This window comes from Triturus cristatus, chromosome 4_1 (assembly GCF_964204655.1).
Source record: "Triturus cristatus chromosome 4_1, aTriCri1.1, whole genome shotgun sequence".
Taxonomy (NCBI): domain Eukaryota; kingdom Metazoa; phylum Chordata; class Amphibia; order Caudata; family Salamandridae; genus Triturus; species Triturus cristatus.
Window position 1 is genome coordinate 1345918832 of NC_140585.1, and position 19972 is coordinate 1345938803.

Consider the following 19972-nt stretch of genomic DNA (forward strand, 5'->3'; position numbering starts at 1 on the left):
CAGTGCATTGTAGGTTTTTCTTTACTAGCGATGCCATTAATTCAGATGACACTGAAGAGAGTGAAAGATCCATTAGTTTGGGATGATGAAAGTATGGAAGCATTTGTAAAGTTGCTAAATTGTTTATGTGAGGCCCCTGCTATAGCTAGGCCTGATTATACGAAAAAATTTGCACTATTCTGTTGTGAGAGAGAGGGTTGTGCGCTTTCAGTCTTAACCCAGAGACATGGATTAAGCCGACGTCCAGTTGAATATTTTTCTGCTACTTTGGATCCAGTGGCTTCAGCATTACCTGGCTGCTTAAAAGCAGTAGCTGCTTGCTACCTGTATGAGTCTGGAGCAAAGTGAGTGAATTGTGATGGGACATCCAGTAAAAGTATATGTTCCACTTTCAGTTGAAATACTGTTAACAAGAACTCGAACACAGCAGCTTACGCCTAGTCGGATGACTAAGTATGAAAGAATAATTCTGGGAGCAGAAAATGTGGCAGTAATCAGATGTACAATGGTGAATCCAGCTACCTTATTACCAGATTCACGTGGTGAAGAAGTGAGGGATGAATTAGATCATGATTGCTTAGATGTGACTGAAATGTGTACTAAGCCCTGCCCTGATATACAAGAAGAGCCTCTGAAAGAGCCCGACCATGAACTATTTGTCGATGGCTCTTGTTTAAGGCTTGAGGAAGGAGGACTGAGTGCAGCTTATGCTGTTTGCAAAATATCTGGGGTCATTGAAGCATCCTGTTTACCGGAAGTCAAGTCTGCACACGTAGCCAAATTGATAGCTTTAATAAAAGCATGCTAAATTGGGAAACACCATGTGACCATATTTACTGACAGCCAATATGGTTACAAGGTTGTGCATGACTTTGGCCAGCTTTGGATGCAGAGGGGATTTCTGACTGCTTCAGGATGCCCCATAAGGAATGGAAAATTTGTGAAAGAACTGTTGGAAAAAATACAATTGCCAAAGGAAATAGCAGTGGTCAAGTGTGCAGCTCACCAGTCAGGAAATGACTATGTAGCGGCTGGTAATCGATACGTTGACCAGATTGCTCAATACTGTGCAAGAAATAATATGGCACTAAACAAGAATATTGAAACAAGTGGCATAAGCTGCCAACTTATGCTATTCTCAGCTTTTGAAACATGAGATGAGTTGAGACAGTTGCAGGATGAGGTAGAAGTAAGTGAAAAGGAAAACTGAATTCAGGTTGTGAAAGGAGGGCAGACGATGACGTGTGGGCATATCCTGATGGCAGACCAGTCACGCCAGACTGCTTGCTCTCCCAAATGGCAAGAAGGTATCATGGAGACACTCATGTAGGCAGGGATGCAATGATCAGACTGTTCAGACAAGACTGGTATAACCCAAGGTTTAGGGTAGTTGCACAAAGTCTTTGCCAGAGATGTTTAGTCTGTCAACAAATCAATCCAGGCAGGAAGACGGTCAGTTGGGGGGGGGGGGGGAAAAAAAAAAAAAAAAAAAAAAAAAAAAAGAAAAAAAAATCGGAAAGGCAGAAGGACCATTCATAAGATTATAGCTTGACTTTATAGAGTTACCACCATGCAGGGGAATTCATTACATCCTTGTCATAGTGTGCTTGTTTCACGATGGGTGGAGGCATACCCCACTAAGACAAATGACAGTAGAACAGTTGCCAAATTATTGTTGAGAGAGTTAATTCCACGCTTTGGTTTTCCAGTAACTTTGGAATCAGATAGAGGACCTCATTTTAATAAGGAAATAATTGGATTAATCTGTGAAGCATTCAAAATTGAACAAACAGCACTGTGCATACCGCCCAGAGGCTTCTGGAGTGGTAGAGCAATTGAATGGCACAATCAAGTCAAGACTGGCAAAGGTGTGTGCATTCACATCACTGAGTTGGCCAGACGCATTGCCTCTTGTATTGATGGGACTCAGAAGTATTATGGACAGAAACACAGGATTGAGTCCCCATGAGATTCTCCTGGGAAGAGCGTTGAGATAAACCTTCATACTAGGACATAAATTGCTGAATATACCTGATAATCTAGTATTAGACTATTGCAAAGGATTGGCTGACCTAGTGCGTTCTGTCTCTCTTCAGGTTGGAGAAGACGCAGATGCCAGGCAGCCGGATCAGGCACATGACTTGAATCCTGGAGACTGGGTGGTAGTGAGGAAGCACACCAGAAAGTCGTGCCTAGCACCCAGGTGGGATGATCCACGGCAAGTCATTCTGGTCACTACTACAGCAGTGAAGTGAGCAGGTTTGCCCAATTGGATTCATGCAAGCCACACAAAAAGGGTTCCAGCCCCTGCTGAAAAGAGACCACAACTGACCCAAACAGTTGAGGCAGCTGAAGGTTGTGCAGTCGAAGAATCTAGAGTGACAGATTCTCAAGTGGCTGACAAAGAATAACCGAGCACGAGTCAGGAGGATTGGATACAAGTGGTTGACGTACCTGAGGTGATTATTCAAACACAAAGCAGAGCAAGATTAGAAAGACAAGAAACTAGTGAGGACCAGATAGGCATAGAAGAACAGGCTCAGCAAGAAGTGAACAAAGCTACAGGAGACCCTGAGCAGGACCACACAGGGAGAGAAGAACATACTCAGACAAGCAGATCAACCAAAAGACCTGAGCAGGGACAGATCGGTATAGTGGAACACGTTCAGGCAGCAGAAGAACCAATTGTAGTAAGACCTGAACAGGACCAGTTAGGAGAAGAACAACAGTATGAGATAAGACTCGAACGGGAACAGATAGAGGAAGAAGAACAAGTTCAGGCAGATTAAGCCATAATAACAAAACCTGAACAAGGACAGGAAGAAAGTGAATCTGAAGGGAAAAATCAGATTGTGCCACAACATAACAAGAATAAAATCTCGAGAGAGACAAAGAAGGTGAAAGTGCAGTGCAGATTAAAAGGGCCAGAAAAGGAGATAACTGGCCAGGTGGACTCAAAATGTGAAAATACCAGTGAAAACCCTGAACAAGTGAATGAGGTTACTAGTCAGTCTGAGCAGTCAACAGTGAAAAACACTCAAAGAAGTCAGAGACTAAGATTCTTCAACAATAAGTTCAAGGGTCCTGAATGGACCTACGTGATTCTAGAACAATTTGAGAATCCAGATTTAAACGAAGAGACAGATGAAGAAGGAAATGCAGAATAGATTGACGAAGGGGAAGTGAGGCCTCCTTGAAGTAACAAAGAATTAAAATGTATAAAGAAAAGAAAAGGAATCTTCCTAGACTAAAATGGCTGAAGACAGGGTTGCTTAAAGACCAAAACGAAATTGTGCAAAGAAATGCTGTAGGGCTTGCATATGTAGTATTTTATTAGTGGTCATAGTATGGCTATTTCTAACAATAGCAGTTCCTTATCTTATGATAACAGAGAAGAAGAAGAATGACACAGACACTAATGAAAAAAGACAGCGAACATGAAAGGAGAGAGTAGAATTAGAAGCAGCAGAGGAGATAGATTTACATCATACAGTAACCGATAATGATACATCTTTAAACGTATTCACAAAATTGTTGTTTCAATATGTAGACACTATGGAGATTAGTGATTGTTATGTTTGCATCACATTGCCAGCTTCAGTAGCAGAAGGAGTCACATACCATCATTTACCATTAACGTATGGTATTTCATGTAGCATATTGACAAGGTTATTCTATAGAACAGGAAAACTTCAATATTATTATTCAAACTTAGATGTAGTATTTTCAGAAATTCCTATTCAAAAGAATATGAATCCAGTGCTTAGTAGTCCAGATGCACAGTTCATGGGTGAATTTTTCTTAACTATGAAATCAATAGATATACTAAAGGCACACAAAAATAACCTAACATGCTCTTTACGTAAAGAAGAAAAAGTGTTTTGGAATTTAGTTGAAGAGAGGAGACAGGATTTCCAAAGAAAAGCTGCAGAATCGAAAACCCATATACCACCATGCGCTGAGAAACAGGGAATTTATACAGCTGGCAAAGCTCATGCTGCGATGTCCCTAGACTTTGTAAAGATAGGGAAAACCTGCCTCCATACATTAAAGACATACTATAACAATGTATTTATTGGTTCCAGTGAGTGTGAACATAACTTCCTGATTCTAGGAGGTTGGGGACTAAAAGGGGGAACAGATCCAGTATTTCCTGATGTTTACTACATGTGTGGGAATAATGCTTATTATAAGCTGCCTGCACAATGGTACGGTAGTTGCTACTTCGGAATAGTATTTCCGAAGATATATCACGTAAAAAGAATCACTGGAAGCAATTAAATAACTAATGAACTAACCCGACGAAAGAGCTCGTTTTTCAGAAATAATAGGCGACATATTTGGTGCATTGATACTTACAGTGGGAGTCATTTTAAATTCACATAGAATTTGTCAATTGTCAACAGTAGTTGATCGTCTTTCAACTGATACTGCTGGAGGTTTCTCTTAATGATTAATACAGAAATGGTTGCAATTAGGTCTATGGTTTTACAAAATCTATTTGCGCTTGATATATTATTAGTAAAAGAAGGCGGAGTCTGTAAAATGTTGAAAGTGCAACATTGTTGCACCTACATACCAGATAAAAGCACAGAAATTAGAGGATATATTAAAGAATATTACAAAACTTCAAGAAGAATTGAAACCACTGGAGGTTGTCGGTGTATGGGAAAGACAATCAAAAAGTGTTTCTTCAATAGGGACTTGGTTTACTAATCTTGGGAAAGGTATTATAGGTCAAATAGTCTTTCCATTAATTGGTTTAACTATAATAGTCTTAGCAATAATGATATGGTGCAAATGTTGCAGAAAAGGAAGGAAATATAAAATAAATGGAAAGGGAAAGAAGAGAAAATTTGAAGAGATTCAGCTAGAAGAAATGAACTGAGAATTATATAAAAAGATGAAAGATTTGAGAAACAAAGAGGAGGACAAGAATGAAAAGAGTGGAAAGGGAATTGAGATGTGCTAAAGTTGGCATCTGGTTGGGATAGGTGATTTTGTGATGGCTCTAAAATGCCATCAGAGAGGGAATTTAAGGGAGCAAGGACTCGTAGAAAAGAGACTTGCTCGGAAGCAATCCTCTCATTTAACTTTAAACCTTGTGTAAACTAATATGCACCACATTGAACATAGAAGACAGAGAAGCTTGCCTACATGTTTACTAATATAAATAACTCGAGTGAAATTCTAAAATGGCTGCTAACGGGAGACCTTAATTGCGCATGCGTCAACTGCATCTACGCAGTATGATGAGCTGCCGCATGGAGGGAATTTCTGGCACCTGCACAGACGCTATTAAAATGGCTGCTTGAAAACTCACATGCTCGGCATCTGCTTTACTGAAACTAAACCAAGCTATTTTACTAATGCTAACACGGGGAAAGCAATAATGATTAAAGGGGTTTAGAGTAGAGATAGGTGGTATACAGTGAAACCATTTATTTTTTTAATTAACATTTATCTTTCTGACTTTCTTATTAGTGTGCATTTGGGCCTCTCGTATGAGTCCAGAGTCTGTTAACCACCTGACCTCCACGCATGCTTAGTGGGAATTAGCCGGAAGAAGTGACAGTATACTTGAACAAAGTCCAAGGACACAAGAGATACATACCCTGGGAACCAGCATCGAAAACCTCTTGATGAATAGAAATACATGAGAAAATATACATTTGTGTCTAACAAGATGTGAATACGGGTGGGAATAAAGATTTGTGAATAAAAATTAAGGGGTGGGATCTTTGAACAATAGACTGATAGACTAAGATGAAAAATAAGTATGGTGTGATGATCACCGTTCCCTTTAAGGCACGCGCGCGCACCTCCCCGGACGTCAGCGCGCACTGCCGTCTGTGGAGCGCGCACAACACAGCCAGAACATCACGCGAGAGAGTCGCGCCTCCGCTTTAAAGAAGCGAGCGGTGCGAAAAGCAGGCACTTTTGATGCGGTGCCGGAGGAGTCCTGACGGCGTGCAGGTAAGGGGGCTTGTGGCAGCTTGGGGGCTTGTGGCGGCTTGGGGGCTTGTGGCGGCTTGGGGTTGCAGAGCGCGGGCAGATTGTGGCCTTTTGTTTACGTATTGATGGTAATCACAGCCCGTGGAGGGGCTCCGATTACCATCAATCCTTAAACAAAAGGCCACAATCGTCCCCGCGCTTTACTAACAAAAGAGTAGAGCCAGTTTAAAAACACAGCGCGTACCAAAGTACACGCTGTGTTTTTAAACTGGCTCTACTCTTTTGTTAGTAAAGCGCAGTGCTAGGCTCAAAAGCAGTGACACTGTCACGCGCTGGAAGGCCCTTCCAGGATATGGCATTCTCATTTTTGTTAAGCATATGCTTATTTGGCCTAGCTTTTACAGGAGTGCCTTAGTTTGAGTGGGTTTGTCTGTTGAGAGCGATTAGCAATTTTGTTCGATGAGACTTCTTAGTTGGATCATATGGTCAATGGTGTTTTGTGGGTCATTTCTAAATGTTGTATACTTTGTTATGGACCAGGTCATGAATGGATTTAACCTGTATAGTTTTAGATGGGTACCGAATGCTTGATTGAAATAGAGATTAGCGAGCAAACCAGATATATGGATGTACATTCAAATTAGTTTTCTCAATTTTCTGCGAGAACACCACGTCCATGGTGTACTCTGTGATCATGTAGGTATGTTAACTATTTTCCTGAATCCAAGGGAATCTGTTACAGAGGTCAGTAGTTGATAGATTGATCAACTGATGGAAGACTCCTATGAGCAACATTTTGGGTACGTCGTTCTGCAGATATAAGACTGGATCCGATATTTCATCCTTATAGGTGGGGTTGTAACTTGTAAGTATAAGTATTTTTAGCTGTGCTGAAAGAACTGTTCATGTGCATTGCACATTGTACTATCATGCACTCGCATGATGAGTGCGACATGGTCCTAATGTCCATGCAGGTATCTTTAGTAGTGAATACTCTGATGAATCATTGTTATGTTAGGTTTTCAGCAGCTTTCTGAAAGCTAATAAAGAGAGAGCGGCTCCATTATTGAAGTGTAGGAGAATCCAAAGTTTAGAAGCTCCTGATGCAAAGCCACTACCACCCCATTTCAGACTTTTGAATCTGGGGCAGGCAACCTTCAATGATCCACTCAATCGCAGGTCTCTTCTGGGTTTGTACCAGGCTAGGGTTTGTTTAAGATACTCTGGACCAGAGTTGTGAAGGGCTTTGTAGTTAAGGCAAAGTAATCCACATTACTAATAATCCACATTTGTAAAGCGCGAACAATCACCCGTTAGGGTCTCTAGGCACTGGGGGCCGTCGGGAAGATTAAGCAAGCTATTGCCCAGAGTCACATGGTGCTGGGCTATTCTGGCGCCAGGAACCGAACCCTGATCCCCAGATTCCAGAGTCAGTCGCCCTGGCCGCTGCGCCACACCTCTTCCACAGAGAGAGAATCATCCAAAAGAAAACCCTTTTTCTCTCCTTCCCCCCCCCCCCATTTAAAAATAAATACAGACCAGAAATTTGATTGTGTTCGGTTTGTATTTATCTGTAAATATCAGTAAAACAGGGTGCCTTAATTAGTATTAGTAAAGCCAAACCCAAGCATTGTGGTAAGTTTTAAATCCTGAGTTTGTGCTTCTCCAGACCAAGCACTCCAAGTAGAATGTCTACTAGTATGGATTACATGTTACAACTACAAGGTAAATAAAATGCCCATACAAACCCATTCACCTCACAAATCCAATATTCTCTTCCGCAGTTAAACTAATAAAGTGCACTAATGCCATGACAGTTTTAAGTGCAAATACGTCAAAATAATTAATACTGATATGAAATGGGCTGCCTTACGCTGCATAACTTGCCTTTTCTTGTCACATAATGTATTCACATTTGCTGCATACATTCGCCCTCCCCTGCCGCATAACTCCAGGGGGCCCAGAGTATGACGTTGAAAGAAAGTGTATAATCTAAGTTCATAAATTACTGAGACATATGTGGATTAATACACCCAACCAAATGATACCAGACGACCACAAGATACAATCCTCGTGCGCAACTACAAGGTTAATGCATCTGATGTAGATATTTGACTTCTCTTTAAGTCACCTATTACCAGACCACGGAGTAGTCGTTTTAGGCACCTGCTTCAGAAACCTGTAATGTATATGTTACAAGTTTAAATCCTTAAGAGGTATTGCCCTTGCAGTGCAATTACAGGATAAACTATAAACTGGTAGTACTCTACAGGACAAGCAGTGGCAAAGCAAATAGGTCATGCCATTAAAAGGAGAGAGGTGATCTTTTGGCTTTGCCAATGCTTGTTTACATCAACACTTATTTTAACTTCTCCTGTACAATGGTAGCCTGTCCTACTGGAATAGTAAAGTAGAAAATCCAAAATGACATTTTCTTGTGAACAAAATCAAAGCAATGAAGATGTGGAAAAAATGCAAAAATCTCCACAAGTAAAACAAGATTGAAGGTTATTCCGCTTGATGCAGATTTTTAAATGTAAGGCTGAATTTTTATTTACTGTTCGAAAAAACCCTTACATTCTTACAATAAAAAGCTATGTTACTCTTCCGCTCGGGTGGTCTGTCGCAGGTTTTCTGCCATTGCAATGAATGGAAATGCCGCTCTTTGGTAGTTAATAGCTCACTGTTCAATATTAGGATTTAAACTTATAAACTGCAAGTAACAAAAGGGGCTTTCTGACAGAAGCAATAATGCACTGACCTATTTACATTGCATGTAATTTGTGATCTGCATGGTTCACCAGCTTTTCACCCGGCTTTTTAACCTCCTTTGCTACTTGATGATGAGTCAACTTCCATTAGACAAAACTTAGATCTCTCTGCAGCAGGTCCATCATTCTTCAGAGTTATCTTGACACATGTATGGTTGCCTGAAAATTGATAGAACCTAGTTATCACATTTTTTGCACGCCACTGCAGCATCTTCAGGTGGGATCTTTTGGTGGATTGTGTGCTGCTCAATCCTGTCAATTTCCTTGTTCACCCACCTCAATCATTTGCGCAGTTTGAATGCTAGGGAAAAGCTGCATCACAGAAGGTGTAACACAAAATACAGATTTATAGACCAGTTTAAGATAATGAATGCTAATAATGAAACACATGGGCACACGCCTGTTTGTCCTAGACTGGAATCCCAAGTAATTATTTGGTCATTTTTCCTATTGGGGTCTCTAGACCAATCCCATTCATAGTTTGTAATTCTTCAAGCGTTTGCTGACTATCTGGTCTTCAATTGCAGGTTTCCAGTCTGTAAGGTATTTGGATATGGGTGGTCAGGTGAGAGTACCCACAAAGACAAGGTAATTCGGTTTACGTTCCTCGGGTTGGGGGTTGCTGGGTAAATAGATTCACAATCTGCACCCCTTTTCTTTTGCAGGTTCGTGAGACCGTACTACGAATACAATTGCACAGGCAGACGGGAGTACAGGCAGAACAAACAGGTAATTGTTTGGTAGAGTTAAAGTAGTGCATCTTCTGTTGCAGGTTTTGCTGCCAGAACCCCACACATTTAAACGGGCGTACGTGAGTACAAGCAGAAGAGGTAATTGTTTGGTAGATTTAAACTGTGGCGCATCTTGAGCATTGTAGTATAATATACTTATCCATGTTTTCTTCTGTTGCAGGTTCGCAGCCAGAACCCCATACATTTAAACAGGCGTACGCGCGTTCAAGCAGAAGAGGTAATTGGTAGAGTTACACTGTGGTGCATCTTGAACATTGTAGTATAATATACTTCTTACCCATGTTTTCTTCTGTTGCAGGGTCGGTGCCAGAACCCCATAAATTTAAACAGGCGTACGCGAGTTCAAGCAGAAGAGGTAATTGTTTGGTAGAGTTAAACTGTGGTGCATCCTGTACATTGTAGTATAACGGATTGTATTCATGAGCTAGGCGTCAACGTAAGCCATGTTCCCTCATTTTGAAGGCTTTGTGGCACAGCAGGTTCAAACTGGCGGGCACGGAAATGTTCAAGCGCAAAGCTGTCACTTTGGGAGAGTGCAGTGCTTCACCACAAAGGAAGAAATGTTGCCTTGTATTCAAGGAAGAGTGGATGAAAGAAATTGTGGAGGCTGAGACGCAGAAATCACGAAGCAAGGTTTGCGTGCAACTCGGGGAACTTTTTCAATACAGTCCAGTCGTGGGCTGGATTTGCAAAGCCTGTGCCGAAGCCAAGATTGTTGGGGAATTTTCCTCAGGGAAGAAATGGAGTGAAGGCTGGAAACTGGATTACATGAAACGCCATCTACTTAGCAAAGTACACGAGTCTTCCATGGTGATATTGAGAAACAGAAGTGCTGCTGCCAGGTTTGGTTATGGAGTGCGGGCAATGCTGACAGAAACTGCCACTGACAAAGCAAATAGAATGGAAGTAGTTGAACGTCAAAGATCTGTGCCTGAAGAGATAAAGATTCTCATCAACAACGTGTTGCTGGCAGTCAAGATGAATACTTCAATGTTATCTGTACAAGACATCCATGACCACCTAGCTTTGTATGTCAAGATACCAGACAGCTGGAGGAGCAAGAACTATGCCTTTGTTCCTTGAGGCCATCAATAGCGTGATACACTGTGAAGCTATGGCAGAACTTCGGCACGCTTTGTATCACACACTGATAATTGATGAGAGCACAGATATTCCTGTTACAAAAATGCTCATCCTGTACTTCAAGTTCCGACCTGTAACATCAAAAGAGCACAAAACACAGTTTGGGGGCATAGTGAAGCGGACTAGTTGTAATGCTGAGGCGATCACTACTGCTGCAAAAGAATTCTACACTGCCAATGAACTGGACCTTAAGAAAATGGTCATGTTCACATCCGATGGAGCGTCCGTGATGCTGGGTAAGAATAATGGTGTTGCTACTCGCCTTAAACAATCCATACCTCATCTACTTGAGCAGCATTGTGTCACCCATCGAGAAGATTTGGGAGTTGATGATGCCTAGAAAAGGGTTCCAATGGTTAAAGAGATGGAGACATTATTGAGGACTGTCTACACTGTGTTCTCCAGATCTCCTGCAAGGAAGTCCAAGCTGGATGAAACTGCATCGGTCACTGAATGTGAAGTGGTCTCTTTTCGATCACTGAATGAAGTCTGGTGGCTTTCAAGGCATTTTGCTGTTGGTGCACTAATTCCTAATTACGAGGCTGTTCTTAAGTACTTTGAGCATGAGAAAGTGGAGGAGAATGATCCAGTTGCTAAATATTGTTACAAAAAGCTATCAAACTCCAGCTACCATATTTCACTTGCAGTACTTAATGACATTCTGGGTGAATTTGCATCTTTGTGCAAACTATTCCAAAAAAGTTCTTGGACTACTGTTGAAGCTGTACAGTATGCAAGAGCAAAGATTGGCCAAGTTAAGCAACAGTATTTGGGGGACACTGTATTTTGGAGCAACAATGTAAGAGATCTGATGGTGTTGTACAAGGAAAGGCAAGAGTTTGACAGTGGGCCTATTTTGTCTTTTGTTTCCCTTCTTTGTGAGCACATGCAAAAAAGGTTCCCTGAAGATGAGCTGAAAGAATGGGCAAGTTTTGAAATCCAGACAATGGCAAAACAATCACATTTTGATTTTGGGACTGAGAATATACAAAGACTTGTAGAAAAGTATAAAAATGTCTTGGTCCTGGGAGATTGCGAAACACCAGAAGATGTTGTTCGACAATACAGAGACTATAAATATGTGGTGGCAGAACATGTAAAGGGTGGGATATTTACCACCTTTCAAGACATGGTGAATTTCACTGTATGCAATGCTGCTCAGTATAGTGTGGTGTCTCAGCTTGTTGATGTCTGCACAACGTTTCAAGCATCTAGTGCAGATTGTGAACGAGGATTCAGCCTCATGACTATCAAGAGTAAATTGAGGAATAGACTAGAGCAGAAGCATTTGGATATGCTGATGAGGACAAAGGCCTACCTCCTGAATGGGAAAGTTGACCCAGATAGAGTTTATCACCACTGGAAAAATGCCAAAGATCGCCGTGAGAAGCAACCCTATCACCCCTCTAGTGATACCACTTGACAGGTCTCCCTTATTGTTTATATGTGATATTGTATAGGCTCTCAACATTTCCCCACCCAATTAACAGTGCTCAAGTTAAGAATATTTATTAAAATCTTATGATGGTACCACCGTTGAAGTCTTGTACTTTTCTAAACTTGAAGTGTACTTGCCTGTGTAACCAATTCATGTCATGGCGTGTTTATCCAATTTGGAAACTGCCCTTAAGACCCTTATTGTGGCACTGTATGTGTGAAAATGCACCATCTTTTCACTTTTTAAAGTAAACGTTCCGAGTGACATTTGGCGCCACGCACACGCGCGGTCTGGTTCCTGGCACACATAGCCATGGTTGCAGCGTACAGAGACCCTCCACTGCCGCACACAGAGGAAAGAAATTAGAGGGAACATTGGGGATGATCATCTCCCCTTGCCTGTCCAATCAGAGTTAGTATTTTTTACGATGTTGAAACATTAATGGGTGGTACATGAATTTTGAAGAGTATACTTGAGGTAGTCTTAGTTAGTCAGACGGAGATTTGCTGAATGCTGCAGAGCTCGGAATGCTGTCAGAGTGACTAGAGATATTGATGAAGAATTAAATGCAGAACCATCTATCTTAGAATTATCAATTTAGAAGAAGATCGCAGAAGAATCTAGAGGAGGAAGAGAGTGTCAGGGAGAGGTGCTACGCAAGCGTCGGTGTTAGAAAGGTCATCTATCCTGTCCTGAAGCCTTTGTCACCTGATCTTTCCGGGGGACCTTTCCCATCTCCTTGGCCAGGGGGTTGGTTTTCACACCATCCAAGGTAATTATCATTTCTGTGAATGTGCAGATGTTCTTTTCTCTCTATCGTCTCTTTTCTGAGCATAAGTCATTGCAATAGTATGAAGTAGGTGTATGATGAATGATTAATTGAATTTTCTTTCTTATGAGCAACGGAGACTGTACTGTACTTTGAGAAATGGTTCACATGAAATTAATTTAGATAAAGATTTAAACCCCCCCCCCCCCCGAGTCTGGTTATTTCATTGCAAACGAGAAATAATTAATGTCATTTCACCATCAACTAGTTCAACTAATGGTCCATTGACCAGAGGAAAGAACGTTTTGATCAGTGGTAAGATTAGTGGAGAACAAGAGGTGACTAATCTTAAAGTGGTAAAAATCATAAACTTTGACTCCAGCGGTTAGTACCAGGCTGTGTGTGTATGTGTGTTGTATGGGCCCAGGTGAATATATGGTATTGGAGCATCTGTTGCTAGTTCGCCGCTGGACCACTACCAAGAGGGTGAGCAGGGGTTATCTTCAGCGTGTAACTCCCTTGCCCTGACTAGAGTGATGGTTTCTGCCTGGCTTAGGCGCCAGCCCTAGCCAACCAGAAATCCCATTTCTAACAATCACACATATTAGAGGAGCAGACAATATCACACTCTAATAGTCTCCTTGGAAAGCTCCAGTCAGACACATTTGGGACAGGTTAGACTACTACTTCGCCTCGAACAAACCACCTTGAACTCTCTTACAGGGATACAATATTTCACTCATACTCCAACGCAATGTTCCCCATGCAGTCACTAGTCTCCTGCGGTTGCTATTCCCCCTACATCCACTCACAATACACTGTACATTCCGGCACAATGAAGTTTAACACTCCTATCTCTTCACACATGGAAAGGAATGGGCACTTCTCCCTTCTCACTCTCTCTTTCTTCTCAACTACCCTATTGAAACTCACTCTCTCTTCTCAACTACCCTATTGAAACTCGTCCAGGATACATACTCTCAGGCAATTTTTTGTTCTGCATTTTAGGTTTTAGTTTCGCTTCGTAGCATTAATATTTGTAGTAATGTTTGGTATCACTGATTTACAGTATCGTTCTTTATCATTACTTTGTACCATTGATGACTTAAGTATTGAAGTATCGGTGTATTATCTGTGCATTATTTGTTTTCACAAAATTAAAATCATTTCAAATAAAAAGAAATACCTCAAAAAAAATATAAAGCTTAATATAACTATGTTATTCAAACAAGATTTCTATTCACAGTACAAAAACAATTAATTCTTTATCCTGTAATACCAATTTCAACACACAGTTTATCATTTGTTTCAAATATTACCCCTTAATCTGCGTGCAAGTGTAAATGCAAAGCAAGTGAGGAGAGGTTAACATGGGTGTGTCGATGACACCTAAAATGACTTAATCAGTCACTGTCTGAGGGTGCACACACAGAAGTCAGTTTGCATACAGGTGAGCAAATAGGGTTGCTGGTTCAAAAGTGACAGCAGGGGTGCTGATACGGCGAATAGGTGGACATGCTCAATGAACTGACAACTTACCTTTGCTTGCTGCTGCTGTACTACAAACGTACTTAAACGCATTAGATGATTCACAGCATGAAAACTATGAAATGATTTGGAAAATCACAGCATGAAATTGGCTACATATTCCTAAAAAGAGCGCACACTAGCCTTCTTTGAGGCTCTCTTTTGCTATATGTGGGTGAAACCGTTGACAGACGTCTCACACCACCAGTCACCTACCCTTTACCAACGGAAGTGTAGTCACCTTCAGAAAGACAGTTATATTCAATGGCAGGCAAATAAATGGTGTACCTTGGGTTATCTGCAACACGGATGAGAGGCAGAGGGCTATTCAGCCAATACGAAACAAACGTACAAACCAAATCCGACAATGTGAGGTGCTCCCACCCTCACATGGTAGCCACTAAAGATATGGTGCTGGCGAAGGCAGTGCCTAAATCGACCCGAAAAGGAGTGTCATAACTATAAAGGGATTAGCATTTTCTTATTTTAGTTTTATATAGCGCTAGCTAGACCTGAAGCACCAGAACACTTTAAAAGTTGTGGGAAAAGGAAATTAGAGCTATAAGTGAGGATACGTGTAGGTCTAAGACAGTCAAAATAAGTATAAACAGTATAACAATAATATAGTGAGGACAAATAAGTATATAGCAAAACAAAATTAGGTAATGACACGTTATATTGACTGATTGGGTCAGGTGACCGTAACTGAAGAGTCATTACAGGGTGGCTGAGTTTATGGGAAACATGGAACCTCTTGTGGTTGAGTTGAAGTAAGTGTTAAGAAATAGAGATTTGAGGTCACACTTGAAGCAAGAAAAGGAGGGGTTGCAGTGGAGGGAGATCTTCAGGCAGTGAGTTCCATATCTTGGGAGCATTTCCTGAGGAGAGCACCTGGGTAGCTTTCTTTTTCAGTTTAGGGGGGTATGAGAAGAAGTGAATTGGAACATTTCAGAATCCAGCCTACCTGCTCTCTCGAGTTTGGTTGCAAGGCATTTGGGGTTATTCGTATAGAGAGCTTTGTGTGGTAATGTAACCTATGGAATATGACATAGAGCACTCCTCTAATTCTCAGAAATTCACACCTCCCTGGCAAAAGGCCAGTGACAGTAGTTAAACTACGGGAATTGTGTAAAATGCAAACACTATTATACTCAAAATATGTCAGACTGTGCATGGTGCAACGAAGTGCAGTAAGACAGTGTTTCCCAAACTGGGGTCCGTGACACATGCCATGGGGTCCCCAGGCAGCAGTTTTAAAAGCACTGCCAAGTTCCTTGTAGAATTAGCAGTTTTCAAGCAACAATAAAAGTGTCAAGATAACACCAGTGATTAATGTACCTACTGGAGAGAGATGAAAGTTTTGTCCAGTGGCAGGTTTCACTTATCTAAATGTAGCACAGAGGGTTAATATGCCTGTTGCAAAGAACGCATAATCATACATTTTAGAAAACAGTATTTTATGTGCATAGGTCAGTTGGTTACTGCTTTTGTCACAGAGATTCTTTTGTTTCTCTGCTGCTCATAAGAGACAATCATAATCTAGCACAGTGACCTATAAACTGTCAAAGAGCTGCTTACACACTGCATGGTACAAGTTAGTAACTTATGTATTTCCCAGTCTTTCATTATCCTGATGCTGCTAAAGGGGTATATTTGGGTGGAAATACATTTTTATTGTTAAAGTCAATGCTAACCACTGTGTTATGTTCCGAATCCTGAGTTTATGCTTTTCCAGACAAGCACTCTTTAAAAATGCCTACCAGTATGAATGACGTGAATCCTACACCTTGTAGTCCCCTTTGCCTTATGTAACATTTTCTCTACACTGATTTACACGATTCATTGTCTCTACATGTGTGTGATGTAAAGCGCTCTGACAGCCTACAATGGTATGAGAGATGCTTAGTATAAAACAAATGAAATAAATGTGACAGACGTGCTATGGAGAAATGAGAGGCACTGTTGAAGGGTGACAATAAGGGAATCATTGAAGAACCCCAACAAAGATTGTTGTATCCTGGTGCATATTAAGGTGATCATTTACTATTCTTTAAAAGCTAATACAATTCAATATATAATGATAAATGTGTTGTAGAATGCACCATGGATTCCTAACTTTCCTTGGGGGGAGAGGCCACTCACTGCACTTAGTGTGCACTGTATGGGGACTTGTCTGAAAACCCTTGCAGGGTTGCTTTGGGTTTCCACTCTGGCAGTAGCCTTGTACTGTGAAATAAAACTATTTAAAAAGTTAATCACGGAGCAAAACAGCACTGACCGAAGCAAGACTTTCCGATACCAAGCCGTCAATCATCCCAGCTCAACCAAACTTAATGAAAAGACACGCAACCAAACTTAATGAAAAGAAACGCAGATACTGGGAATCCCAGCTTGGAGACACACTTAGTGAAAACGAGACCCAGATGCTATGGTCCTCCCCCACGCAAAGTAAGATATCCCCGGTACTAGCTCAGCCAAAGTTCTGGACACTACACAAAATATACTGGACCCCGGGCGCGCCTGGCGACCCTGGGACTGAACACCAATGACCAGTGCTGGAATTGTAATAAGGGAAGGGGGGGTGGGGAGAAAAGGGGGTCTGGCCCATCTCATTTATTACTGTCCCAAAGTCAAATCATACTGGGAGAAGATCTTCGCCTTTATAAACAACATGTTAGGTTGTACTCTTAAAACGGAGTTTGCCACCCTGGTAACTGCCTTTGTTAGGACAGATGCAGACTCACAACAAGACAGAGACTTACGCGATCTTCTACTAACAGCAGGTGTAAAAATGGTACTCAATAAATGGAAAGACACCTCCAAGGCAACGTTCAAGGGATGGCTCAATTGGGTGACGTACCTCAGAGGAGCAGATACAGTGGCCCTACGAGACTCACCGTGGAGACAGCCCGGCAGGAAAATGTGGGCATCCCTGAACAAGTACCTAGACCCCTATGACCCGCCCTGAAAAGGCCTAGTATAACGACCCAGATAGCAACCCTCATTAGACAGAGCAAGCAGGTTAACTCTCCTTATATGAGATATCTCTTCTCTCTCTCTGCTATAGTTCCTTTTCCCTGTCCCTCTCTGTGCTTTCTGTGACCCATACGAGGACAGTGGGTGGGGGGCAGCCAAAATAGGCAAACTGTACCATAACTAACACAGGCAACGTGGGCTGCCCTTTAACAACAAGTGATGCAAAGTGCATGTTTTTATGTTATATGTATGTGCTATGTTTTATGTTATATGTCAATTGTATGTAACAAAATAATAAAAATCTATTGAAATAAAAGAAGAAGTGAATCACGGAGATGCAGTACCAACCTTCCAGTTACATTTTCCCGTTTTTGGCAAACTCTTTCACTGTAAAATACTAAAATCCTTAGTATTTAGAGGATTTGTTTCTGCGGGCACATGTGTTTATTTTTTTCGAATTACTCTTTTAATGTTTGAAATTTAAATCATACAAATTGCTGGGGGTCCCCGGCTTCCAGTGGTGAGTTAGTGAGGGTCCTCAGGAGTCAAAAGTTTGAGAACCACTGCTGTAAGACGTAAATACCAGATGAGAATTCAGAGGTTGAACACCATTCCCAGACTTTTTACAGAACGTGAGGAGCCCAAACCCTGCGGAGAAGCACGCGCACACCACAAGCTGCTAACCAATCCAGTTTGCTTTTAACAGCACTAGTCAGCACTTAAGGGCTTGACAGCCAGGCGCTATGCCTATAATGCATGACGATGCATTTTAGTGCGACGATGCAGAGCACCACACCGAAGTGTGTTAGTCTAACACCTGACCCCATGAAACTTGGCAAGACTGCTTTTAAACCACCACCACCACCTCCTCCTCCCGCTCTCTTGATTTGGCCACTCCCCCCTCCCCTCTGTACTAGAAAAAAAACAATTGAAGTCTCAAAATCCACTGTTCTATTGAATACTCCAAAACGATATTAATACACGCATTGGCAAAGCCACTAGTTCTCGACTAGGCGAAATCTATTGGCTTTGCCAATGCTTGTTGTCATTTACAGGAACTGCTAGAACATATACAGAGAAACTGTAAGGTGTAGATGTAGACAGAGGGCCTTTCACAGGGACAAGCCAACGTGAATGAAGTAACCCCGGTATGTCCTTCTCTGTGCCAATCCTTACCCCAGTCCACCTCTCCGGCAACCGAGAAAATTGCCTTCTGTTGTAAATTGTCGCCGTGGCCAATAAACACGTCAGAAACGTCCTCCATCCTACAACCGAATCGGCCGTGTGCGCCACTCCAATTGCTCTAAGAGTTACTGGAAAGTGATATACATCATCACCTGATGACGGCTCCTTCTCGTAATTACACGTCTATGCTACCAAGCGACTAGTCGTAGAGGGCATGGACAAATATAGCAGGAATTATGGGACGACAGCCATCTTGTACTGCGCTTTACCCTATACTCTTAAACGGAAGCAAAACTCAAGTCTATAACAACCTAGCGTAAAAATGTGCTGAAAGGCGGTAGATGATTCATAGTATGAAAACTATGAAAGTACTCCAAACCAAAACAAAATGCAAACAAATATTGTAATGTACAATAAATACATTTTAAAATGCTGCCTATTTCCGCAAATTAATTATATATATATATTTTCGAGATTTTAAAATGTAATTTATTTCGTGACTGTATTTTGGAACTCTGCATTAACGGACATGGAAATCTTCCATTGTTAAGACGGTCTATTTTATTTTCGTTTGATTGACGGCATCCTTCGCATTACGTATATTTATACGTCATAAGTCTCGTAGGCTAGCAGTGTACTTGCGCGCTGTGGTCTGCTGAGTCTCGTTTAGACGGTGTGTCGTTTCCAGCCCCACCCACTAGCGTCTGCGCCTGTTCTAACTAGATGTGCTTCCCCCATTGGGTTGTGCCTCCCCTACGTCAGAGGGAGCTTAGAAATACGGCTGCTACCTGTATGTCAGTGCCTCCCCCTCTGTCTATGCCCGCCCTAAAGCACCGCAGATGTTTCTGCCTGTGCCTTACCGAAAGCTGTTAACGCATGCGTGAAGAGGCACACAAATACTGTTTTAAGCAATATATCTTTTAATCTATTCTTGCAACATAACATATGCAGATATGAAAGGGAAATGTTTATTTTCACTAATTCAAGTATTTAAATTTGGACGCAAGTACCTTTTTTTGTTTGAATAATAACATATAATTCTATATGAATATGTGTATATTTTTACGATTTATACATATATACATTATCTACTGGCGGTCGCCAGTAGATAGTTATAGTTAGGACCGTGTTTCCATAGGAAATCTGAAAATTCTATTTTGAATAACTTTGGCGCCGGTTGACGAATCTTCGCGAAATTTTCAAAACTAATGGGGCGCTCCGCTCAGCTCCTACCCTGAAAGTCTCGGGGGGATTCGTCAAGCGGGGGCCGAGAAAAAAGGGGGGTCCCAAAACGCGTTTTCCCCATGCATTTTCCCATAAGACCTTTAGTCGAAGGTACAGCCCGAACGGCTGAACAGAATTACTTGAAATTTGGCAGAGAGGTAGTCCTCAGGTCAGGGATGTGCCTTTTGCATATATGGAGTCAATCTGTTCAGTAGTTCCTGAGAAAATTGCA

At 41.6% G+C, this 19972-nt stretch overlaps 1 protein-coding gene across 1 annotated transcript in view; it reads right to left on the reverse strand.

Annotated features, from left to right (window-relative positions):
* ATF6 (activating transcription factor 6) overlaps positions 1–18778 on the reverse strand; it is a 740128-nt gene extending 721350 nt beyond the window's left edge. Inside the window, exon 1 of the mRNA XM_085654834.1 lies at positions 18508–18778. Within this exon, the coding sequence (XP_085510960.1) occupies positions 18508–18595 (88 nt within the window). The 5' untranslated portion in view covers positions 18596–18778. The remainder of the gene's footprint in view (positions 1–18507) is intronic.
* Between the last annotated feature and the right edge of the window lie 1194 nt (positions 18779–19972).